At 40.0% G+C, this 24,905-nt stretch overlaps 1 protein-coding gene and 1 non-coding gene across 2 annotated transcripts; both read right to left on the reverse strand.

Annotated features, from left to right (window-relative positions):
• Positions 1-8,497: 8,497 nt before the first annotated feature.
• On the reverse strand, positions 8,498-8,605 carry LOC123791687 (U6 spliceosomal RNA). Its single transcript, XR_006779477.1, has one exon. It is a non-coding gene; the product is annotated as a U6 spliceosomal RNA (small nuclear RNA).
• A 3,067-nt stretch (positions 8,606-11,672) lies between these two features.
• On the reverse strand, positions 11,673-16,687 carry ZBED5 (zinc finger BED-type containing 5). The gene has a single exon (XM_087855269.1). It carries the CDS (start codon positions 13,825-13,827, stop codon positions 11,743-11,745), a length of 2,085 nt encoding a protein of 694 aa, XP_087711395.1. The 5' UTR covers positions 13,828-16,687; the 3' UTR covers positions 11,673-11,742.
• Positions 16,688-24,905: the final 8,218 nt, after the last annotated feature.

Here is a 24,905-nt window from a genome sequence, read left to right on the forward strand (position 1 = left end):
ATCTGTCAATGGACATAGGGGCTCTTTCCATAGTTTGGCTATCGTGGACACTGCTGCTAAACATTAGGGTGCAGGTGCCCCTTCGGATCACTACATTTGTATCTTTGGGGTAAATCCCTAGTAGTGCAATTGCTGGGTTGTAGGGTAGCTCTATTTTCAACTTTTTGAGGAATCTCCATACTGTTTTCCAGAGTGGCTGTACCAGCTTGCATTCCCACCAACAGTATAAGCGGGTTCCCCTTCATTCACATCCTTGCCAACATCCAACTTGTTAACTTTAGCCATTCTGACTGGTGTGATAATATATACATTTTTAAAAAGGTAACTATTAACTCAAGTCCAATATGATTGTATCTCTACCAGGTAGTGTCTTGTTGTAACACTGCTGACATTACAATAATGATTTTTAATAATGTTACAGAATTTTGCAGTGATTTTACATATGTATCTTATTTCTCAGAGCAGGAACATGATTAAAACTGTGGCATAAGAAATATATATGGTTTCAATCCTGGGTTTCTGCCAGAGTTCCTAAATCTCTTGGAATTACCTGATAGGAAACTCTTTTGTCCTTCATTAGGATCCTTTTTGAGTTTATGTTAAAGAAGCGACTTAGGTAGGACCCGTAGATATCCTCAGAATGGGGCTAGTCCCCAGAAAGACCTAGTGGTTGACCTCTGGGAAGGGAGAAGTGGGGGGGAAGGCTACAGATTAAATCTCTGTAAAAACTCGTGAACAACAAGTTGAGCTTCTGGGTTGGTAAACACGTGAAGATGTGGGGAGAATGGGCAGCCCGAGAGAGCGTGGAAGCTCCTTGCTCCATCCTATTTACCTTGCCCTGTGCATCTCTTCCATCTGGCTGTTCCTTACCTACATCCTTCTATAATAAACTGGTAAAGGTAAGTAAATGTTTCTCTGAGTTCTGTGAGCAGCTCTAGCAAATTAATTGAACTGGAGGAGAGGGTTGTGGGAACATCTGATCTTAGCCAGCTGCTAGGGTGACAACCTGGACTCACTATTGGTGTCTGAAGGGCAGTCTTGTAGGATTGAACTCTTAACTGTGGGATCTGACACTATCTCCATGAGTAATGTCAGAACTGAATTAAATTGTAGGACATCTGGGGTGCTTGGCTGGCTCAGTTGGTGGAACATGCGACTCTTGATCTCGGGGTCATAGGTTTGAGCCCCTCATTGGGTATAGAGATTACTTAAAAATACAATCTTTAGGGGCACCTGGGTGGCTCGTGTCATGCATGATCCCTGGGTCCTGGGATCAAGCCCTGTGTCAGGCTCCCTGCTCAGCAGGGAGCCTGCTTCTCCCTTGCCCTCTGCTCCCCACTCGTGCTCTAATAAGTAAAGTCTTAAAATATACATATATATATATATATATATATATATACACACACACATATATATATGTATGTATTTTAAATCTTTAAAAAAATAATAATTGTAGGACATCTGGTCAGTGTCTGCTAAGAATTGGAAAATTGCTTAGTGTTGTTGAAAAAACCACATACTGGAAAAAGAGATTTCTTTTATAGAAGAAGAAACAGCATCAGAAAACTTAAGAGACTTGTCCAAGTTTCCACAAGTAGAAAGTGTCAGAGCTGAGATTTAAACCTAATCTTTTCTCTCCATTACCATGCTGACGTTCAACACTTACTCAATGAACAATTATTAGGTATCAGGCATTATTCTAGGCCCTGAGAATACAGAGGCAGATAAGAAAGTCAATGTCTCTGCCCTCAAAGAGCTTATATTCCTTTTTATACTATAAAATTGGAAATAATATTTTTTTGTTAATTAAATCTTTCCTGTTTATTCTGGATTGATTTTTAACATATTATGACTTAGAAATGCAATGTTTACTTTACCATCAACTTTGTCCTAATCTGGGTAAATCTCACTAGCAGTGATATAATACAAAGCAGAGCCATGGTTGTTTTAGTATTTGACTGGCTAAATATTAGCTAAATGCTCCATGCATACACCAAACAATTCTTCAGTAATTTTCATAACAGGGTTTATGAAAATAAAGCTTGAACTTCAGGACTTTCTTTTCTTTTTTTGTAAAACCAAGAAATGAGAAGATTTAAAATGCAGAAAAAAAATTCTTTCATAGTAGCTAGTACACCTTCATTAAGCTTTAAGACACATTTCTATTTATAACCTTAATACAGCCGTATTTTTACTTTATGAAAATCAAGTCTCCCAGTAAAAATGGTATTTCACCACACTAATCTTTAAATTCCATCACTAAAAATGTAGTTATACACACCAATTTTTAACCTCTTGGAACATTCGGCAGAATAGATTTTAGTCACTGGAATGAATAGCTGCTCAGAAAAACAGCACTGCTTCAACTGGGATACAATTTGATAGTCAGTATTCTTGTCTTCCAGTAAGATTTCATGAACATAAACACTGGACTCCTTGTGGCTTCATCGATCAAAAGAACGCTTCTGAGCAGCTTCTGAGCAAACATTTCTTAACAGGTTGATCACAGATCTGGGGTCATCACTCCTCATAATGGCACTGCCAGACACAATCATGTTGACTCCTGCCTCTGCACGTTAATGGATAGTGTCAGGACCTACTCCGCCATTGACTTCTATGTCCAAGGATGGGAACTGGGTCCTCAACCAATGAATCTTTGGCATCATATCTTCTATGAATTTCTGCCCTCCAAACCCCGGTTCCACTGTCATAACCAAGACCATACCTATCTGATTAGCCCATGGTGCCAAATACTCAACTGTAATTCCCCGTTTGATGGCAAGGCCAACCTTCATCCCATTCTCCCAAATGTCTTTAATTAAAGCCCCTGGGTTATTGGTAGCTTCAAGATGAAAGGTGTATTGATTGGCTCCCACTACAGCCATTGGTTTTACCCACTGTTCCAGCCTGGATACCATTATGTGCCTATCAAAGAAAGGTCCTGGCCTAGCTGCTTTCAGAGGCTTTCAACCACAGGGTGCCCAAAGGTGATGTTGGGAACAAAATGCTCATCCATTACCGAAGGCGCAAATAATCGGCCCCAGAGTCCAGCAACTGGAGGCACTCAGCCCCTAAATTGGCTAAATCACTGTTAAGGATTGATGGGCCAATCTTGCAGCCAGACGCCATGGTGCTGGCTCCCAAGAGCAAGCTACCCGTGAGTCCCCCGGTAAGATGAAAGTGTTGCCCTGATTGGCTGCCCCGGCCTTTCTTTCATAAGCTCTATTCATCTCTCGTTTTGGCAGAGTTTAGTTGATAAACGTCTTTTTATCTTGAGTACAAAATTAAGCAAAATAGGTACAATTTATTGGTGTTGCACTATTTAACGAGTGCTGGACTTATTAGATGCTTGCTGGAACACTGACAATCTCCTAACTGGTAGTCAATTTATTGTAAAATTAGTAAGACTCAGAACTTCAAGCTCACAACAGACTAGAGCTCTATCTATATTGTATCTGGCTTGACACTGAAGCCTTGAGAGTACCTTGTTTTCTAGAACAAGTACACAGTTTGTCAGAGAAAAATTTGTTTCTGAAGACTTCTGGAAAAGGGATGTTGGCTTAGTTCCCGATGACAGCTGTCTGGTCAGTTTACGATGCTTTGATAGACCATATTTATATTTAAAAGCTGGAATGGGTACTTGAAAGGCAAATTGCTGTTACGGTAGATGTGTTCTAGAGTGATCTTCACTGCTGCCTCCTTAAACAGGTGCTTGATAAGGGGAAAAAGATTGTGAATCAATGCTGCTGAGTGAATCTGGGAGCTTCCAAAAGTATTTGAGGCTTTGACGATATACCATGACTTCCTAATTGTTATAAAAGATGATGTCTAAACTGAGGGCTACAGAGGGGAGGGGGGTGGGGGAATGGGATAGGCCGGTGATGGGTAGTAAGGAGGGCACATATTGCATGGTGCACTGGGTGTTATACACAACTAATGAATCATCGAGCCTTACATCGAAAACCGGGGATGTACTGTATGGTGACTAACATAATATAATAAAAAATCATTATAAAAAAAAAATGATGTCTAACCTTTTCATTTATATAGAATAAAAAAAAACATTTTGCATTTTAAAGGCCCTTCTCTAGACCCAAAGTACTTTGTGTTAGCAATTAATTCTTCCATAGCTGTATCATGGTCATAAAACCTACCACAGAATTGCCTAACACCTATGAAGTGCTCTGGAAATTGCCATCAAGAGTAATTTTTTTAAAAAATATTTTCTTTTTAAATAATCTCTATATCCAATGTGGGACTCAAACTCAAAACCCAAGATCAAGAGTTGCATGCTCCATCACTGAGCCAGCCTGGTGCCCCAAGAATGACTTTTTTTTTTTTTTTTTAAGAAAGAGAGGGAGAGAGAGCATGCATATGCAAGAGTTGGGGGGGGCAGGGGGAGAGGGAAAGAGAGAATCTTAAGCAGGCTCCACACCCAGTGCAGAACCCAATGCGGGGCTCCATCTCACCACCCTTAGATCATGAGCTGAGCCAAAATCAAGAGTTGAATGCTTAACTGACTGAGTCATCCAGGTGTCCCCCAAGAGTGATTTTTAAAATATTGTTTTTGGGGGCACCTGGCTGGCTCAGACGGAAGAGCATGTGACTCTTGATCTTAGGGTTGTGAGCTCGAGCCCGGCATTGGGTGTAGAGATTACTTAAGTAAATAAAACTTAAAAAAATAAAATATTGCTTTTGTAGCATGGTGAAAAGCCTTGGAACAAAATCTTACTCTGTCATCCCAAACCAACTCAGTGCTCTATCACGGAGACTAGAGTTTCCCTTACTTACTTTAGGCAGGGAGGTAAAGGGCTACTTCTTTATAAGAAATCTTGAAATCACCTGGTGGAGGGAGTTCAAAATTAAGTTAGAAAGTAATTCCAACAGTGAAATACCAAAGGGTGAGTCCCTTTTTCTCTACCAAAAATTCTGGCAGTCTCTTCCTTGAGGGTCAGGGGAAAGATGACAGCAAAAAGGACAAGGTAGCATGAAGAGCTACTAGATGAGGCTTGGAGACCCAACATGATCTCTTCACTCAATAAAAACATAGTTAAGGCCAAATCTGCACATTTTTATACATCATGGACCTTTGTTTAATGGACTACACTTACTTACCACAATAGATAATCACCACTACATTTTACATGCTCCCAAATTTAGATAGTTGCCAAATTTGTACCACAAAGCCTAGCATGGAGCTATATGGGATGAAAAGAAGTCCAACATATGTTCCCTGGTCTTAAGAATGGAGATGGAGAATCTTTCAACAAATATGTACATTTTCTAAAGGGGTCTCTAAAGTTCTGGGTTTCCTTGTAAGTGTATGAAGGGCCCAGTATCACCTAACTTTGAGCTCTTCAAAAGATAGGGTCATATAGAGTGGATATGGTCTGCACTAATGATTAATAGCTCTTCCCTCAGTGCCCTCTGACATATTTACAAAAACCCCGGAATAGTTACAAAAACCGCCAACCCCTTCTCCTGTTTGAGAACAATGGCTTCCCATTGTACTTGAAGTAAAATCCAGACTCCTTATATTGGCCTCTAATACCCTAAGAAATCGGATTCATTCCTACATCTGTGACTTTATCATGCTCATGGTGCTCTTTATTCCATACATTCTCATCTTTCTATTCTTCACACATACCAAGCTCTTTCTGTATCAGGGTGTTTGCATTTGCTTTCTCTCCATCTGGAATATTCTCCCAATCCTTCATTTGAAAGGCTCCTTATCTCTCAGGCTTCAGCTCAAATGTCACTTTCTTGAAGACCTTCTCAGATTAACTCAGTTAACACTCTCCTACATTACTCTGACATTGACCTGTTTTATCTTCTTCACAGCACGTAAGATTGTCTTTTCCACTAGAATGTAAATTCTTTGAGAGTAAATGACATCTTTACTCCCTTTATTTGTGTTACTATAGATTTAGCCCAAGTTTTGATATTTCTTTCAGCATGTCTACAGAATTTTAGGAAGATAGAGTCAAAGGTAGGCACTTAGGTCACCACCTTAAACCTGAAATCTCAGCTTGTTTGGGGGAAAGGTTTGTTTTGCTCAAAGAGATTTGTCAAGAAAGCCATGCTAACTGCTATGTGACACATTTTACCTGGTCAACAACTAATTCTTCCAAGAAGTTAGAACAGTCCCTTAGGGAACTTTAAAACTTCGACAGAAAATAACTTTTAAGAAAGAGAACTACTCATACTATTTCTGGCTAGATTAGTGCCCCAATAAAGAATATGACTTATTAAACTTCAAAAAAAAATCACACTGTATTTACCAGGGTCTTCAACAAATTAAAGGAAAAATAAACAAGTTTGTTCTCAAGGTTAATTCCTAATTTGGATCATGTATCTGATTCACAACTAGCCCAACATTAGCTAGTAAGTAAAATACATTTATCAAGTTGTCTCACTATAAGAAATGGCATCTGATAATACTTAATAACATCAATATATGCACTGATTTTGTTTCTGGTCTATAAAATATTACCCGTGGCAGAATTCTGAATGGTAAAACTATGGTAGATGACTAAATAACCAGAGATCAGGCTATCTGTTTGGGATGGCACTCATCTCATCATTGTGGTTAAGTTAACCAATAAATTCTAGCTTTATATTGCTTTCCCTTTAGACTACTATGTTATGACGATTTTGCCAATGGTAATAGAAAATCCAATGTAAACTATCATAAACAATAAAGAGCATTTAGTGGCCCATGTAACAAAAAAATTACAGGCAGGATAGTGATCAAGTATGGTTGTCAGGGCTCTGGTTTAATTTCTTACTAAGTTTTTGGCTCTGCCCACTTCTGTGTGTTGGCTTTATCCTCAGGCTAGAGAGATGCAGCAATTCCAGGTCTCCCAAGTACACAGGACCTTTATTTCTTAAGTGAGGAAACATCTTCTCTCAAAGACCCTGTAATCAACAATCTGCCCTTGCTCTTCTCCAGCCTATGCTGGGTCACGTGATACTCTGGATCAATTCCTGTGGTCAGAGTAATACTATGCCTTAATAAACTTAGATCCAGGGTTTCTAACAATATTTTTAAGTGCAAGGGTATTACACTCACCAATGTTTTTTCAAATGGTAGACCATGCCCCAAGAATGCATCATGAAATGAATTTTCAGGTCCTAATCATCATTTAAAAAATTAAATAGATTTGAGATTGCATTGTACATATAAAGAGTTAGTACTATATTATGAAACTTTGGTGCTCACATATACACATCTGGATTACAGTGCAAAATCTGTTTCTTATTGTGAATCGGAGTCAAAACATGTTTGAAAGCTACCATCTTAGGCAAGGTAGGTTCACTCCCCAAACTGGAGTGGAGTCAGCTATTGCTTAAGTACATGGATTATGTAAAGGAAAAATGGATACCTGAAAGAAAACTGATACAGTTTGGGAGAGGAAAATAGGTGCTGGGGATAGAGTCAACAATTTCTACTGTAGCCTGCCTGACACTTTATCATTTAATCTATACTGGATTCCAATACAGTCATAACCAAGTATATTTTAATTCTTCCAATGTTTTCTCAAAGTACACCTCCCTTCTAAAAAAAGCACTTCATTCCTTCCCCAGTTAAGTATCCATGGTGGGGCAATTTATAAATTTTATCATTTGGTTGGTAGAAAGCATTATGGTAAAAGACTCATTGAAAAGCTTGGCTTCTAGGAAAAAAACCGCATATTCCAAATAACTGAGCAAATCTTTATCAATCACCCTAATCTCTATTTAGATTTAAATTTGGATCTTATTTGACAAGAACTTTAGAACTCATTTTAGTTTATCTCAAGAAACTAAGGACTACAGAGGAGGATGAACTTAGATTCTAAGGCCATTAATTAGTTGCAGAACACAAGTCTCTTGACACCTGCTTCAGAATTCTTTCCACTGTACTAATTAACAGCGCAGTTATACCAACTTTAAAAAATGAAAGTAAGTACTGAACATAAGTAAATTCCAGAGGCATCTAAATTTACACTGTTGATGGATTCTTTCAAGAATTGTAGGTAAATTATATTTTTGGAAGTAAAACTGCATCTTTAAGGAAACATGGGAGCTTATTTACAAAATGCCACTTCTGAAGTCTTTGAGGCAAAGATTAGTTATTGCTTTGTATGTTTAAGCCAGGCTAAGAACTTTAAAGCTAATTTTTATAGTGCTACAGTATAAATTGTATTTCACCATAATACTTTACCTTTTAAGGTAGAGAGTTCAATTCACTGAGCACTTTTCGTATGATTAGAAACTAAGTTCTATGAATGATCCTAAAGAAGTCCTAGATACAAGAAGTGTGGTACTAGGATAAAATCCTCATTAAGAAACCAAGGCAATTTCAATTACTTTAATTTTCATTACTATTAATTTTTAAGTAAACTCTATGCCCAATGTGGGGCTCAAACTCATGACCCCAAGATCGAGAGTCACATGCTCTACCGACTAAGCCAGCTAGGCGCCCCACAATTTCAGTTACTTTATTTTTTTGTTTAAAAATATGGAATGCTTCACGAATTTGTGTGTCATCCTTGCGCAGGGGTCACGCTAATCTTCTCTGTATCGTTCCAATTTTTAGTGTATGTGCTGCCGAAGCAAGCACACTCTTTTACTTTAGATTCAAAGTGGAAAAGTCCTTTTGGGTTAGATACATTAGGTGAACTGTTTCATGCACAGGCAGAAAGGGTAGCTATCATTTGAGAATGCCATAAAGAGTATTTTTTTAGTCCCCAAATCTCTTCCTTTAAAAGCTGTTTCCTCTTTTGGGTGAAAGGGTTTGTAAGACGCTTCCCTCTGGCTCCAGAAAGAGCCTCTAGTATCTGGAGTCTTACGGAGTACTGACAGAAGAGTAACCAAAGGGCTGTGGAGTACAAAAGAAAGGGAGTCTGACAGTGCTCAAGACTTTGCTTGCTTTGCTTTTATTTAAGAAAGGCAAAGTCTAAAGGGTAGGTAGGGTTTAAACATAAAGGAAAAGAATCTTCTGTTTTGGGATTCAGTCATGGTACCATGCCCATATCATGGCCAAAACAGTAGGTTAGGGTAATACAGATGTTGTTGTCTGGAACTAGATTTGCCTACTATCCAGCAGGTCTCAGGCCCACCTTCAGGTGCTAAAAGTCCACTCTCACTAGCCATACATGGTATTAGTCTGAGAGGTTACAGAACAGATGAGAAGATGGCATCAAGAACCAAGTTGGGTAGTCTTGGCAATAAAGAGGTCTATTATCAGATAGCAGGGTCCCAGTCAACAGATTTGGGTTTAATGCAAGGATCTAGACTCTCAGAGAAGGAGGTTACAGGTAAAGAATTGGAAAGGAAGAGAGGTCTTCTATCTCAAGAGATGATAGCCTGGACAAATAACTTAAGGGCTCAGGTTCAGTAATCAAATGAGTCTCATTATCAGACTTGAGGTATCAGCCAGCCATGGACATTATGGCATTATATATGCCTCTCAAATTAGGGTAGATTTAATTCTAGGATTAGTTGACAAAAAGTACTGTATGTATAAGCAATTATGATGAATCTTTTTTGAGAATTAATTTTCCTTGGTGGCAATTTAATCCCTATTTTTATATAGTTTTATGTTAAAGTAAGCAGTCATATTTTGAAATAGACAGCTAATTTTAGGTGAATCTAGAGAAGAAAATACAAGCTTTCAAAGAAATGTCCAGATTTCAGTAGGGAGTTTTAGCTATACTCCTAAGTCACTGTTTGATGCTCTTAATACAGGTTTGAAAGGCAATGACCACAAAAAGTACCATCTATGGGAATGAACTGTTCTTTGTTAAGTAAGCTCTACACCCAATGTGGGGCTTGAACTCATGGACCCTGAGATCGAGAGTTGCAAGCTCTACTGACTGAACCAGTCAGGGACCCTAACATTTTAAATTACATTCTGCTACTTCATGTGTGACCTTAGGCAAATTCAAAAATTACTTAATCCCATTGGCCTGCTGTAAAGATTATACAAGCATCTAGTAAGATAAAATAAGTGATTAATAATGTGACAAAACCTGGCCTAGAAAGGTTTAATCTTGCTGCCTTAGATTAGGTCAGGTCCTATGGACTGGAGGGCTGTTAAGCCTCCCGAGAACAAAAACCCAGACTAGAAGTGAATGTGGAAGTAAACTTTAAATGTGACATGGTTGGATATGGAAGAGAACTAATATATATTGTATAGCTTTTCCTATCACCTACTGTTAGGAACTTTGGATACATACTCATTTAATCTTATTAATAACCCTCAAAGAAGGCATAATTTTATAGATGAGAAAACAGGTGCAGGAAGGCTCAAACTGCCCAATGTTAAATAGCTAATTAAGCAGTGGAGCAAGTCCCCCAGTGTAGTCATGCTACCACATTCTGCCGTAGTGAGGGGAGGTCCTTCTACTCCCCAAAATGGGAACTAGGTTTGAATAAGTGATATTAAATAAATAATGGCTATCTATATAGGAGTAACACAAAAGATCTGACAGTGAGCTGGTGACCTGTGATGTGGGATGTGATGCAGTAAGAGATCCTAGGGACAGAAAAGTCAGACCTCCTTCATAGAATTCTCAGGGTAAATTGATAAGGGTTTCAAGTCTAATCATCTTCAATACAGTAAAACCTCATTAGTCTACAGTATATGGAGTTTACAATACTCTACATAAGAACTGAGAAACAATGAGAATATCTGATAACATTCTTCATACTTCCCTCTCCCCCCAATAGTTCAGCTTGGGTCAAAGCTGTGACATTATTTAGTGACTTCCGCCTAATCACCACACTGAATTCTAGGTAAAAGAATAATTGAGCCCAGGGGCTCCTGGGTGGCGCAGTCGTTAAGTGCATCTGCCTTCAGCTCAGGGCATGATCCCGGCGTTATGGGATTGAGCCCCATATCGGGCTCCTCCGCTGGGAGACTGCTTCTTCCTCTCCCACTCCCCCTGCTTGTGTTCCCTCTCTCGCTGGCTGTCTCTCTCTGTCAAATAAATAAATAATTAAATCTTAAAAAAAAAAAAAAAAAATAATTGAGCCCAAACCACAAAGGGTAACAACATTCTCTCTACACATAAAGATACACAAATATAAATTACCATATCCTATTCCATTTTTTGTTGATTCACCAAAATTTTTTTCCTTTACCGGGAATTTTATTTTAGTAAGGCCTTTTAGCAGGCAATGGAGACACAGAGCCGAAGAGACCTTATAAGAGCTTAGTCCAGTAACACTGGGAATCATGAGGCCACCACACAGTTCACAGTTGAGACATGCACAAAAATAGGGCCAAAACAGAAAGACACAGAGAATCAAAGTACCAAAGGTAAATTAGGTCAAACTACTGAAAAGCAAATAGGAGTTTGTCAGGAAGCAAGGGGAAGGAATATTTTTTGAGACCTGAAAGCATGAAACAGTGTGATGTGTTTAGGAAATGGGAAGGTGTTCCATGTGACTGGAGAGCTGCGGGGTGGGAGGACTGGAAAGATTCCTAAAGAGATACATCATGCTAAGGAACTGGGGTTTTATCTTGTGGATCAACACTTCTCACAGTTATGACCATGGAACTCTTTGAAATTACAATGTGAAGAAGAAATACCAATACTACATGCTTAAAACTTCTGATTCTTTAGCTTTCTTAAAATCTAAATATAAAAAATATGGATCATTTTATTTAAAACCCCAAAATACCAGAGATGAAATTATCTTTTATTTTCATCTTATATTTGGTTATCAAGAGACATGCAAAACCCTCTAATTCTAATGAGAACAGTGTTTTTGTGTCTTTTTATCACATATCCGCTTAATATTAGGTGTGATGTTGCTAAGTCGAATCCGCATATGAGGCGCAGCATCCAGTCTTTTCCTGTATTTCGTTTTTGTGGCGGCATAATATGAAAATCCTGTTTCGCACAGGTGCATTGTAGCAAAAGGAAGCAGTACACGAACCGCTCGCCTTGCAATGCTTGGGTACTCCTGAATTAGGCTACTCCAAAAATCATTTAGTGAAAGTTCACTGAAATTTTGTTTCACTTGAGAATCAGACGTTAAATCAATCAGGCTCTCATAGTCCCGTGCTACTAATGAGGCTGGCTTAACGGTTACTGTAAATGGATTTCTAACCCAAGTGTTATTGTCATTTGTTACAGGAAAATATTTTAACAGAGTAGAGCGCAAACCCCTTAGGTGCTGCACAATGGCACTACAAATGTCTTTATCAACTGTAGAATTAATTTCAGTCAAAAAGTCACTGAGTGTAGGAAAACAATCAAAGTTTTCTTCTTCTACAGATGAAGCCCAAAATTCCAATTTTCTTAACAATGATGACATTTTATCAAATACTGTAAAAACTGTTACATTTTTTCCTTGCATTGATAGATTAACCTCATTTAATTTAGTAAAAATATCTGCAAGATATGCAAGTCTTAGCAGCCAAGATGAATTTGTTAAACAATCAGACAGTCGAAAAGCAGAATCCATAAAAACCAACAGTTCACGACGAAGCTCAAAAAGTCTTACGAGCACTTTACCTCGGGAAAGCCACCTCACCTCTGTGTTCAGAAGAAGCGCTGTGTGCTGGGCACCCATTTCCTCACATAAAATTTTTAGTAGCCTGGATTGATGTGGTCGAGCTTTAATATAATTGATGATTTGTACTGCCTGATCCAGCACATTTTTCAGAGATGTAGGCATTACTTTAACTGCTAGTGCATGTCTATATAATAGGCAGTGACTACTGGTGCTTTCGGGAGCCACATATTTTATCAAGGTGACAGCCTCAGCAATTTTCCCGTCCATTGCCCTAGAAGCATCACTACAAACATCAACACATTTTTCCCATTCAATTTCATGTTTCTGCATAAAACTGTTGATGCAGTTGAAAATTTCTTCACCAGTAGCATTACTTTGCAAAGATTCACATAAGAGTAGGTCTTCCTCAATAGATTTATTAAACCTATAACGAACAAACACAAGCAGCACAGCAAGTCCTGAAACGTCAGCTGATTCATCTAGCTGCAGAGAAAACCCATCACAGATTTTCAGTCTACAAACAAGCTCTTCTTCAATGTCAGCAGCGAGATCCTTAATTCGACGTGCGACAGTACTATTTGATAGTTGTACCGCATCTATTTTTTTACTATATTGTTCATCAAACATTCGCATCACAACATCTTTTGCACAAGGCTTGATAAGCAACTCTCCAATAGTATGAGCCTCTCCACTCAGGGCTATATGGTAACTTACATTGTATGATGCCTCTGTAGCACTTTCATTATCTGTATTGACAATTTTAGGTGTTGGAGGCTTGTTATTTTCAGGTGAATCAAGATGTTGCTTGAAAAAGCTTATGTCTTTGTCTTTATAGGCAGCATGTTTAGTTTCCAAATGTCTTCGAAGCTTACTAGGGGCCAGAGAACTATTTGATAAAATTTTCTTACATAACACACACTGAGCATGAGGTGCATCTCTATTTCCAAAGTAAGTAAATCCAAAAGACAAATAACTTTCATCATATTTTCTTCTTTTTGGTTTCTTACTAAATGTTGTTATTTTGTTGGAATTGGACATAAATTTGACCCTGGAAAGCTCACCTTCTGATTTTTTAGAAACCGAAGGCTGCAACTGTTCATCCTCACTTTGTAATATTCCAACCTTTTGATCATTCGATTCAGACACAATTTGATAACAAAAAGATTCTACTTCTTGTTTAAGACTTCCTTGTTTCAGCAACAGATCCATAGGCAATGTGTTTGTGGTACAAAACATGGTTAATTTAGAATAAACATCGAGTATCACAAACGTGCTGAAATTATACGACAGGATACACAGAAGATGAGCAATCATCAAAGAGATGCTAGAGAGCAACACATCGGTTAACTTGTAAATGCTGCCTATGCATCAATGCGCAGATGGAACATCACACGTTCGTGTATCAGGTGATTTCTCATGCGACTTCCTGGTGCTCTCAGGTATGGCACACCTTTTCTTAAACGTAGATTATCACATAAAAATAAAGCTATAGAAATGAGTTTAGTAGTCTTAAACTTATATTTTAAAATAAACTATAAAGAAAACTATTGTTAGCACTGATCTTTTTCTCAGAACACTTATTAACATGGAGAATATTAATGTTCTATAAAACACAATTTGGGAACCATCAGGCTAAGAAATAATGAAGAGTTGATAAGTGTTTTTTTAAGGAAGGGACCTTGAGGAATATGTCCCATGGCAGGGGTTGGCAAACTTTTTCTGTGAAGAACAATACAGTAAATATTTTTGACTTTACGGGCCATATGGCCTCTGTTGAAACTATTCAACTCTGTAGTTGTAGCATGGTAGCAGACATAGAGAATACAAAAAGAATGGACACAGCTGTGTTCCAGTAAATCTCTATTTACAAAAACATGGGCCATAATTTACCAACCCCTTCTCATGGCATATAGTATCTTCAATCTTGTTTAGCTTTCTGATGCCTACTGCCATTAGATACATTCACTGTTGATATTATTATACATCTGAAGCCTCCCACAGGACTACTATTTTGATAAGCTATATTAAAGACACACCAACACATTCCAAAGTTTTGAAAGACACAGAATTCTGCATCCTAAATACTATGCTAACACTGAATAAAATGTAGACCAAAAGTTAGTTCCTATTTCTCTGGAATTAAAATCACACAAATATTTATATCATCCAAATTAAGACCCACTGAAAGTAATTATTTTACTGATTACTCTGCATTCCATTATACTACAGGTAAAGACTTAACCAGGACCTAAAAAACATAAACTCTCATTTTGATAGGTTTATTCTTCATATAGTTTTAAAAATCATAATTAAAAGGAAGGGTAATGCAAATCCTAAGACCTTTAAAAAAGACTTTTAACTTTGCAAGTTAAGGCATACATATTTAGTGTCTACCCAAATATATCTGCTTTTGACTTAAACCTAGAGTAAGCTTTGAATTCTCATGTTACATCCTAAAGCAAAATGGTTTTCCTATTAATAGCTAGATGGTAAGATACCTGAAATGAGGAGTACTCCCTTCTGCAATCACACTCTCCACCTTCGCAGCTTGAAATGCACTCTTCAAAAGAATAAAATTAAGGGATGGGGTGGAAAGGGAGTAACCAAAAGCCTAGAATGAGAAAAATTAAAATTAGATACTGCAAAAGCAGAACTAACTATAAACCCCTAAGATGACTGTTCATTACAATTTATTTTAGATCCAGGCAGTGCAAGTGATTCTTCACTGCAATGCAGTGGACTGAAATAGAAGATGCCTAGCATAGTAAAAATGCTAATATTTTCATCTCACTTAATACCCTTGTTATTTCATTGTTTTGAGACACTCTCCCAACTACTGACTTCATAGAAACACATGTAAAACTTTCAAAAACTAAACCTAACTTTTAAAAGTGGCCACATTTTAATGTCTCTAAAAGTAAGCATTAAAAGTAACCTAAGATCCAATTATACAGGGAGGTGTTATATGAAATATGCATTTTTGCTATAACCATTTTTGTCCCCTCAACCAATTTCCTAAGTTCGGTTACTAATGTTTATTGAATGATGCTTGTAACTGCTAGATCCTTCATATAGATGATCTCATTTAATCCTCAAAACAAACGTGAGAGTCAGGGACTATTAATAACAGAACTTAAGAAATGAACTAATAGACACAGAGAAGTTAAGTCGTTTGCTAACTTAACACATCTTGTAAGTGAAGAACTAAGAACAGAACCCAAAAAGTTGGGGCTGCAGAGCCCACGCACCTAGCCATTCCTTGTGTGTTCCCGAATACCCTAAATTTCCCAAGCACCAACGGGCTGCACAGACAGAAATGGATTACAACTGCCAGAAAGTCGAGGGTCTCAACCTGGAAGCAGCAGAAAGCCCTACTCCATTATTGGGAGCAAAAAAGCAGTAGATTTTCGTTTCCACAATCCCGATTTTAATTTAGCGACAGAGAACTTCGTGGAGCTGCGGGTTACGATTAGGATCCCTCTCCCTGGCTACCCGAGGAGGACACAATGGAGTAGAAGCTTTGTTTTCCTGCAATAAGGCCTCATCCCCACCTCTTCTAGAGGTGCTTCCCCGAATCTCTCGAGGACAAAGAGTCTGGACTCCATGAAGAGTCAAGTTTCTATTCCATTACCCGAAAAGGCTGGCGGGGGTGGGGGGGTGGGGAGAAACCCTGTTCTTTTGTCTCTTCTCTGGGTTATACTGACAGGTAACACCATTCCTTCACCCCACCTCCGGGCGGTTCCAGCTGTGAACAATACCCTCAGGGGCAGGAGGGCCGGCTTAAGAGTGCAGTCCAGTCAAAAAGCCTAGGCAAAGGGGGTGCGGCTGCCCCTTCCAGCACCTACATGCTTCTTTAAACGGTCACTTCGATGTGCTGCCTGGTCCAGCGCTCCCTCCCTGTCACAGGTGCGCGCTGCCAGCAGACCGCCACATCCGGGGGCTCGCCCACCCTCGCCTCCAAAATTCTCTCGCGTCCCCGGGCAGTGTCCTCAGCACCCGACACTATCTCTCTACGTCACCTCCATCAGTGATGGAGACGGTCTTCGCTGCGGCTGGGCTGCACAGCAGCGCCGCGGTCCCCAGCTGAGCCTGCGGCCGCCATTTTAAACAACTCAAGGCAGCGGCCATTTCAGAGCGCACCGCTCAGCCGCCGTGGCGGCTCTGGTCCTCACCTTCACCGAGGCCTGAACAGGGTCAAGAGCCAGTCGTCGCGGACTGGAAGGGGAAGGGAGGGAGGGGGGAATGAAAACAAAATAGAGGAAAGAAGGATTCGGGGACAGGGTGATGCTCTCAGCTCTGGGACATCGCCTATGCCACCTCCATAGAGATCCGGTTCGCGGCTGGCGCGGTAGCTCCTCTGAAGATAAATTTAGCACTCTGGAGCAGCCGAACTTACAGTCTCCACCAGCGGCTCGTTGCCGCCCAATCAGCTCCAGAGCTGCTCTCCGCCACCAATCCGCGCTGAGCAGCGGGGCGGGACCAAAGGAAAGGACCAAGCTCGGTTGATGCACGGCCCAGCGGCCGCCGCGGTGCTGGGTTCCAGCGAGCAGGGAGTCCCAGCTGGTGCTAGACGTGAAGCGATTGTTTTCAAACTTCCCTGGGTTCCTGTGAGCCCGGATGCTTGTGTAGAATGCAGGTTCCTGGGTACTGCCAGACAGTTTATCGTCCTGTGGGGCTGGACTGGACCCCAGAAATCTGCATGCTCGTAGCACTGGCCTTCTGCCCGGGCGGCGGTGATTTGTGTGGATTCGCAGTTACTCCAAGGAGCACGCAGAGCCTGGGCTCCGGCTGCTTTCGCAACCTCTTTGTTTCCCGAGCCGCACCCCAGGCTCAGGTTACGCAACCGCCTTCTCTTTGCCTCGTTTTCCCTCTGGAGTAGGGCGGGAGACGCCCTCTCCTTTCCTCGCCCTTCCCGACGCTGCTGTGTCGGGGGCGCTCAGGGAGCCGGCCGAGAGCTGAGACTCCCGCCAGAGCTCTCGGGTGACCCCAGATGCGGTCGTGGCCGCCGCGCAGGCGTGTGTAGGGATAACGGTGTCTCCGTTGTGTCACGGGGAGGGTCCGCTTGCTGTCTTGGCACCTCTCACAAGAGGGTGCCTCCGGCCGCCTGCTGCAGGCCAGCCCTCTGGACTACACGGTTTGCTAGCTGCAGCATTCGGGTGCTTTAAGCCTGATGCTCTCCCACGCCCCTCCCCTCTTAGGAAAAACAGCACAGCAGAGGTGGTGGGCTGTGTATTTCCCTCTTGGCGATCCGTCGTGGAGACCAGGAGTCGGGTTTTCCAAACTGGCCCCTTAAATTATATACACGTCTAGGGGTAATTTGTTAGAGTAAGAGTAGCATCAAACAGTAGGTCCCATTGTTTGTAATATTTTAACCTTTCGAGGCCCCGTGGAGATAGCTAAATGAACGTTGGGTCATGTTTTCAGGCACTGCACCCAGTGACAAAATCTCCAGCTTGTGGTCAAAAGCAAAGGGCAGCTTCTGTTTTTCTCAAATACGCTTCTTCCATATGTGAACAAATCTCTTAGGCGTAAAAAGAAGCCTACCCCTTACCATCTTCAGGAGGACGGCATAAGTGATTTTCTTGGACTGATAATAGAAGATACCATTTGGTCCTAAATATTTTTAAGCCAATTCAACGTCTTCAGATTTTTGCCCTATAGTAGTCTATCCATATGTCTTCATTATTTAAAAAAAAATTATTCCTGTGATTTTTAACTTTTTGAGGGACCTCCGCACTGTTTTCCGAAGTGGCTGTACCAACTTGCATTCCCACCAACAGTGTAAGAGGGATCCCCTTTCTCCACATCCTCTTCAACGTTTGTTGTTTCTTGCTTTGTCAATTTTTGCTATTCTCACTGGCATAAGGTGGCATCTCAGTGTGGTTTTGATTTGAATTTCCCTGATAGCTAATGATTTTGAACATTTTTTCATGTGTCTGTTAGCCATTTGTATGTCTTCATTGTTCATATCTTCTGCCCATTTTTTGATTTGAATATTTGTTTCTTGTGTGTTGAGTTTGAGAAGTTCTTTGTAGATCTTGGATACCAGTCTTTTATCTGTAGTGTCATTTGCAAATACCTTCTCCCATTCCGTGAGCTGCCTCTTAGTTTTTTTGACTGTTTCCTTTGCTGTGCAGAAGCTTTTTATCTCTGGATAAAGAAGATGTGGTCCATATATACAATGGAATATTACTCAGCCATCAGAAAGAACAATTACCCAACATTTGCAGCAACATGGACGGGACTGGAGGAGATAATGCTAAGCGAAATAAGTCAAGCAGAGAAAGACAATTATCATATGGTTTCACTCATTTATGGAACATAAGAAATAGCAGGAAGATCGGTAGGAGAAGGAAGGGAAGAATGAAGGGGGGGTTAAACAGAAGAGGGAATGAACCACGAGAGACTATGGACTCTGGGAAACAAACTGAGGGCTTCAGAGGGGAGGGAGGTGGGGGATTAGGATAGGCCGGTGATGGGTATTAGAAGGGCACATATTGCATGGAGCCCTGGGTGTTATACGCACACAATGAATCATGGAACACTACATCAAAAACTAAGGATGTACTGTATGGTGACTAACATAATAAAAAATTAAAAAAAAATATTCCCGTGAAATCAAATAATCAAAATTTCAAGTTTCATTTGGACGTTGTGGTCAAAGGTGGGAATCATTTTTGGGAAGGGGGGGTGCAGGTCTACTTGAAGAGCAAAGAATTTCCTTTTAGCATTGCAGGAGTTGTCTAGCTTGATAATGACATTGGAATAATATCCCATATTTTCATATGTTTTATATTTCAGAATAAACGTTTACATATAAGTTCTCCATTTAATCTTCACACATCTGGTTTGCATCTTCACGAACTGAGAAAACCTGAAACATTCAGTTGATGGGAAAAATAGCATTTACACAAGTTCAAGTAAAGTCTAGGACTTAACCTAGGTCTTCAACATCTGGAGGGTCTGATAATTAAGGACTTGAAACGTAAGAATTTTTTCTGTAATTGCTTAGTCAATAAAGTATCATGTAATGTTGGTCGATGAGACATATTAGAATATATATAGACTATGTAGAACTCAGACCAGGGGCGCCTGGGTGGCACAGCGCTTAAGCGTCTGCCTTCGGCTCAAGGTGTGATCCCGGCGTTATGGGATTGAGCCCTACATCAGGCTCTTCCGCTATGAGCCTGCTTCTTCCTCTCCCACTCCTCCTGCTTGTGTTCCCTCTCTCGCTAGCTGTCTCTCTCTCTATCGAATAAATAAAATCTTAAAAAAAAAAAAAAAGAACTCAGACCAATAATGATAATAGCTAACATTTACTGAGTGCATAGTACAAGCCAGGAGCTGTTCTATACACTTTTTAAGGTATTAACTCATTTACTCTTCACACACATCAACCCTATCAGATGATTGTTCCTGTTTTACAGATAAGGAAATTGAGCAGATTGATAATAACTTGCTCAAGTTCCCAAACCTAATTGGTAGCAGAACTTAGGTTAGGTGCAATGCTGGTTGCGGGAACTACAGCCCTGTGGATCTAAATGGTGTGTGTGTGTGTACATGCACTTGCAAACGCGTATTAGAAAACTATTGTGAATAAGACTACAGAAAAATATTAGGTAAGTAGGTAGAGCCTTGTTAAAAAGGAACTCTGTTTGTTACGTGGGGCTCAAGTAAAATCATCACTGGAAGCAGTGACAAGAATTTCAACTGATATCCCAAATTTGCAGCCTCAGTTGCTGTAAGAGGTCTGAGATAGCAATTCTGTTTGCTTGGTTGCATGAGTTAATTTACTTCGCAGTTAGGTTTACCAGAGCATGTGATGAGACAGGAAGCTCTGGAGCCAGTATTGTAGGTCAGAGTGTCCCACCCCCTGCCCTTACATTCCTCCATCTTTCAGTCTGTGTGGGCTGTCCCAGGCAGGGAAGACGGCAGCCAGCTGAGGCAAACCCTGAGTGAGCTGACAGCTGGGGGCCACCTGCTGATCTTGCACCTGCCCCTGAGCAGGGCAGCAAGTCCTTCTTTTTTTTTTTTTTTTAAAGATTTTATTTATTTATTCGACAGGATAGAGACAGCCAGCGAGAGAGGGAACACAAGCAGGGGGAGTGGGAGAGGAAGAAGCAGGCTCATAGCGGAGGAGCCTGATGTGGGGCTCGATTCCATCACGCTGGGATCACGCCCTGAGCCGAAGGCAGACGCTTAACCGCTGTGCCACCCAGGCGCCCCAGCAAGTCCTTCTTGAAAAAGGATCTGAGTGGCACATCTCCACATCTGGCATTGTGTGTAACCTTTAGTATAAAGGTGGTAAAATAGTACAGTTTTCATTATTTTTGCGAAGGTTATCAGTATTGCGGTGCTGTGTATTTTGATTTAAGACGTATGAAACATGTAAGAGAATTTGTGATCATGTGTAGGAGATTGATTTATTGGTATTAGATTTATTTGGGTGCTTATAAAGATTTCACTGGCTAGCTATTAAGTATATTTCTAATTGTAGTTTAAAATGGCTAAGAAAACTTGACTACTTGAATATGCAAATTATGTTAAATATTTAGGAAGTATTTAGTCTGTTACGCTTGTGAATTAATTAAATCAGAGAGAATAAATGAAAATGATTGTCCATATTTTTATGCTAAGATGAGATTTATAAATAGACTAACAACATTTATAAATTGAGCTTAAAGGCTTAAGAAATGAGTTTTTAAAATTTTAACATATTTTGCATATTAATAACAAATCATGCCAATTATCAATGTTTATTGTAGCTTTTATTCTCTCCTAGGACTTTCACTATTCCTTCTATGTTCAATGATTCTCAAAATATAACGCTTACATAACTGACTTCCCACTTGATCTTCAGTTCCTGATTTTCAAGTCTGTAGACCTTCTCTTTGAATACATACCAATAGATCAGATTAAGCATATTTAAAACTTTATTAGTTCTCTCTAATACTTGTACTTTCCCAATGACCTCATTAATGTTAAAGATTTTATTATTCTTTTAATATTCCAAGCAAACTTGGAGTCAATAGTAGTCACTCTTGACTCACCTTCATATTCCATACAGACTGGCATCGAATTGTTACTTTCTTTGAATGTTGCTTAGGTCCATCCCCTTCCCCCCGTCGTTCTTCCATGTTCTCTACACCAAGCTCCAGAAATGTTCCTTCTAAATTATTACTACAGTCTTGCTGGCTTCTAGTCTTTCTCCATTCTATTGGTTTTGTATACCAAAATTCCATATTTTAGTATCTTCAGTGACTCACTAATTCTCTTCTATTATGGTTTAGAATCATAAAATTTTAGAGCTGAAGAAAATCTTTAGAAAATAAGACAATGCAATCAATCCCCCTTTCCCTCAGCTTTATAAGAGAGAAGAATCAATCCCAGATCTATTACATGACTTTGATAATTGGTGACAAAACTGGAATAAGATCTCCAGTTGTACGGGGCATGACTTAGAGGTCAGATTTTTACCTCTACCTTTTACCTCTACCTTTACCCTTTTACCTCTCATTGTACTGGACACAAAACTGTTCGTTTGGCAGAGGCACTATAAATATTGTAAATTAAGCCCTTTTTAATTCTCTGTTAAAAATCCTCTTTCTGTTGCAAATGATAGAAATTCAACCCATAAGCAAAAAAGTTAATTTTTTGGCTCACATTACTAAAAAGTCCATTGGTACAGGTATGGATGGGCTCAAATGAGGTTGTCAGGACTCTGTTGGATTCTATCTCTTGACAGGCCCTCTCTGAATGGCAGGTGTAATAGCCTCTGGCATCCCAAAACTTATGATGAAAGATAGGGTCTTCCCTAATAACACTGGGAGAAAGGGTCCCAGAAAGTTTTCATTCTGTTTGGGCTATGCCTGTGAACCGAACACTATTGAGGGAAGGAGTACTCTAAGTGGTCAACTTGGGATATTTATCTCCTTGAGTTTTGAGAACATGAGTTTACTCTGATTCACCACCAGAATCTCAAAGAATGATTGAGAGGTAGTCCCTAGAAGGAAGAGATTCTGGAAAAGTAGCTACCCACTAAATTTACTCTCTTTGCCCCTCGTATCTAATCAGCTGCCAGGAAGTCCTCCACTGTTATATCTCTTTGTCCAGCCTTGTCTCTCCAATTCCACTGCCATCAATTTAGTTCGGGATTGTATTATTAATCTCCTAACCAATCCGTTGGCTACCATCAGTCTATCAAATTTATCTTGCACACAGATAAGCACTCTACTTACTTACGTGAAAGTCATTCCCTTACTCAAAGCTATCCCTGTTGCTGGGGTGATAGACTCATTGGCTTGGCATTCGAGATTCTCATATAGTACTAAAAGGATTAAAAATGATAACAGCAATTCTCTAGCCCCTTCTTCAGATGCAACCATTTGTAACATTTTATGCCATTCTCTTTTGGTATTTGCCTCCATATTTCTCAATGAATATGTGTATAAATATTGCTATTTGCTCACACATGGCCCATCATCGTTCTGACTCTGAATCTACTTAACCTAAAATCACTAAAGCCCTCAGTTCATTGGTTCAATTCTTCAGTGTCCCAACCCCAAAATCCTGAGGGAAGAACCTGGTCCCAAGTTATGTTTTTTCATCAAGTCACCTGCCACTGGCCAGCCTGTGGGTGGGCTGCCCTTAAGTTGAAATCTTACTCTAAACTGTTGCCAGGGATGGAACAAGACGGGTGGGTGCTCTAGGCTAGCTCTAATAATTTGGCATCTGATTGTAGCAGACGTCACAAACTGATGCACTCAACTCAATTACAACTCCCTTCCTGCAAGTCTTATTGCTTGAGGCTGGAAACCTAGACACTATATTTTCCAGAAGTCCTTACAGCTTGGACTGAAACCTAGTTTTTCCTCGATCATGAAACCTAGTTTCCATAAAACAGATGTACTTTAATGAGATATGCAAGTTAAAAGTGAACATTCTGAGGTGGAGGCTGTATTTCTACCACTTCTGTTATTTATACTGGCAGATACTGGTTTTTCTGAGCCAGCTCTAGCAGAGGCCCCAGTGTTCAGTCCCTAAATTTCATAGGTGATGAGAGACAGGAAGCAGGGTATCCATTTTGCTGATTCAGATTCTGTCAGAGTCAATAGCTATGGAGATGGCTTCCTGATTTCCCAACTCCGTAAGCGTGGCAGAAGCCTGGTGCCCATGTTGGACCATTTCTGTAATGGTGTTCTGGACGTTGTTCCTGAAAGCATAGCTTCAACTCTGTTCTCCTAGCCCTTCCATTGATTTTATAAATCTCTCATTCCTCCTGGAAAATCATTTCCTGTTTAAGTTAGCTATAGTGAAATCTGTTATTTACAACTGAATTCTGAGTGACGCACCTTTCAAAAGTAGTTTTTAAATATTTGTTCAACCCTTATTTGATGGGGTTGATGAGATACCTCACTTTCAATCAATTAAAATCACAAACAAGTCCCTAAGCAGTGTCAATATTTTGAAGCAATTTGGCAATATACCTCATGTTTCTTAATGGTTTCTATTCTCTTTTCACTTTTGCAATTTGTCTGAACCAGACATGCTCTTTGAAGACATGCTAAAAGGTTTGGAATTTGTATTCTATAATTGATCCCTGGTTCCTGGCCAACAGCACTATCCATGAACTATTTGGTTTCAGATTTAGTCTGCCCGATCAATTTAATCTAATCATTTTTTCATAAATGCAAGACACAAAAGCATATGACAGACTTAGCTAGACTTGCGGGTGGGGGTGCTGTGAGGCATAGTGGGTATAGGTCCTAGAGGAAGATTGGTTTCATATGGCACTTCCACTGTCTGTTCCTTGCACAGTCTTGGGCACATCTCGATTTCCTCATCTGAGAAATAGGTTTAAAAACAATAACATACAAGCAAATAATTGCTGGGTTTAAACGAAATCATACATGGAAAGCATTTGATAATATATGTAAGAAGCATTAAATACCCGTTAGATAATACTACTGTTTTTAGTTTCCTCTTTCTTGCACTATATTTCAAGCTGGGGCAAATTTCTATTCCTCCACCTGTGTAAGAATATGCCTGTGAAAACCTTTGCTGTTTCTATAGTTACTAATTACTCCAGTGATTTTTCAGTACCCCTTATAGAATAATGATTCGGGCAACTGCCCAACCACCCACCTTTCAGTCTGGCTCTGGCTGTGGTTAAGGAAGCATTGCGTGAGCAGCAGAAGCTGAAGGAGGAGGCAGTTCCCTCAGACAAGGAGTATGGTAGATACTGCAGTGAGTAACATCTAACACAATTAAGTCCCTTTGTCTCTTTCAATTGTGACATACCTTTCACATACATGCCACCTTAGGGATGTCACGCCTTTTGTAGACGCTGTCGTGGAGACCTGCTGGTCTAGAAAGGACACATTATTCAGCCC

This window comes from Ursus americanus, chromosome 24 (assembly GCF_024610735.1).
Source record: "Ursus americanus isolate L20-20 chromosome 24, mUrsAme1.1.p, whole genome shotgun sequence".
Lineage (NCBI taxonomy): Eukaryota > Metazoa > Chordata > Mammalia > Carnivora > Ursidae > Ursus > Ursus americanus.

Excerpts from the sequence above, each read along its gene's own strand:
- ZBED5 (XM_087855269.1), bottom strand. The coding sequence starts at position 13,827 with ATGATTGCTCATCTTCTGTGTATCCTGTCGTATAATTTCAGCACGTTT.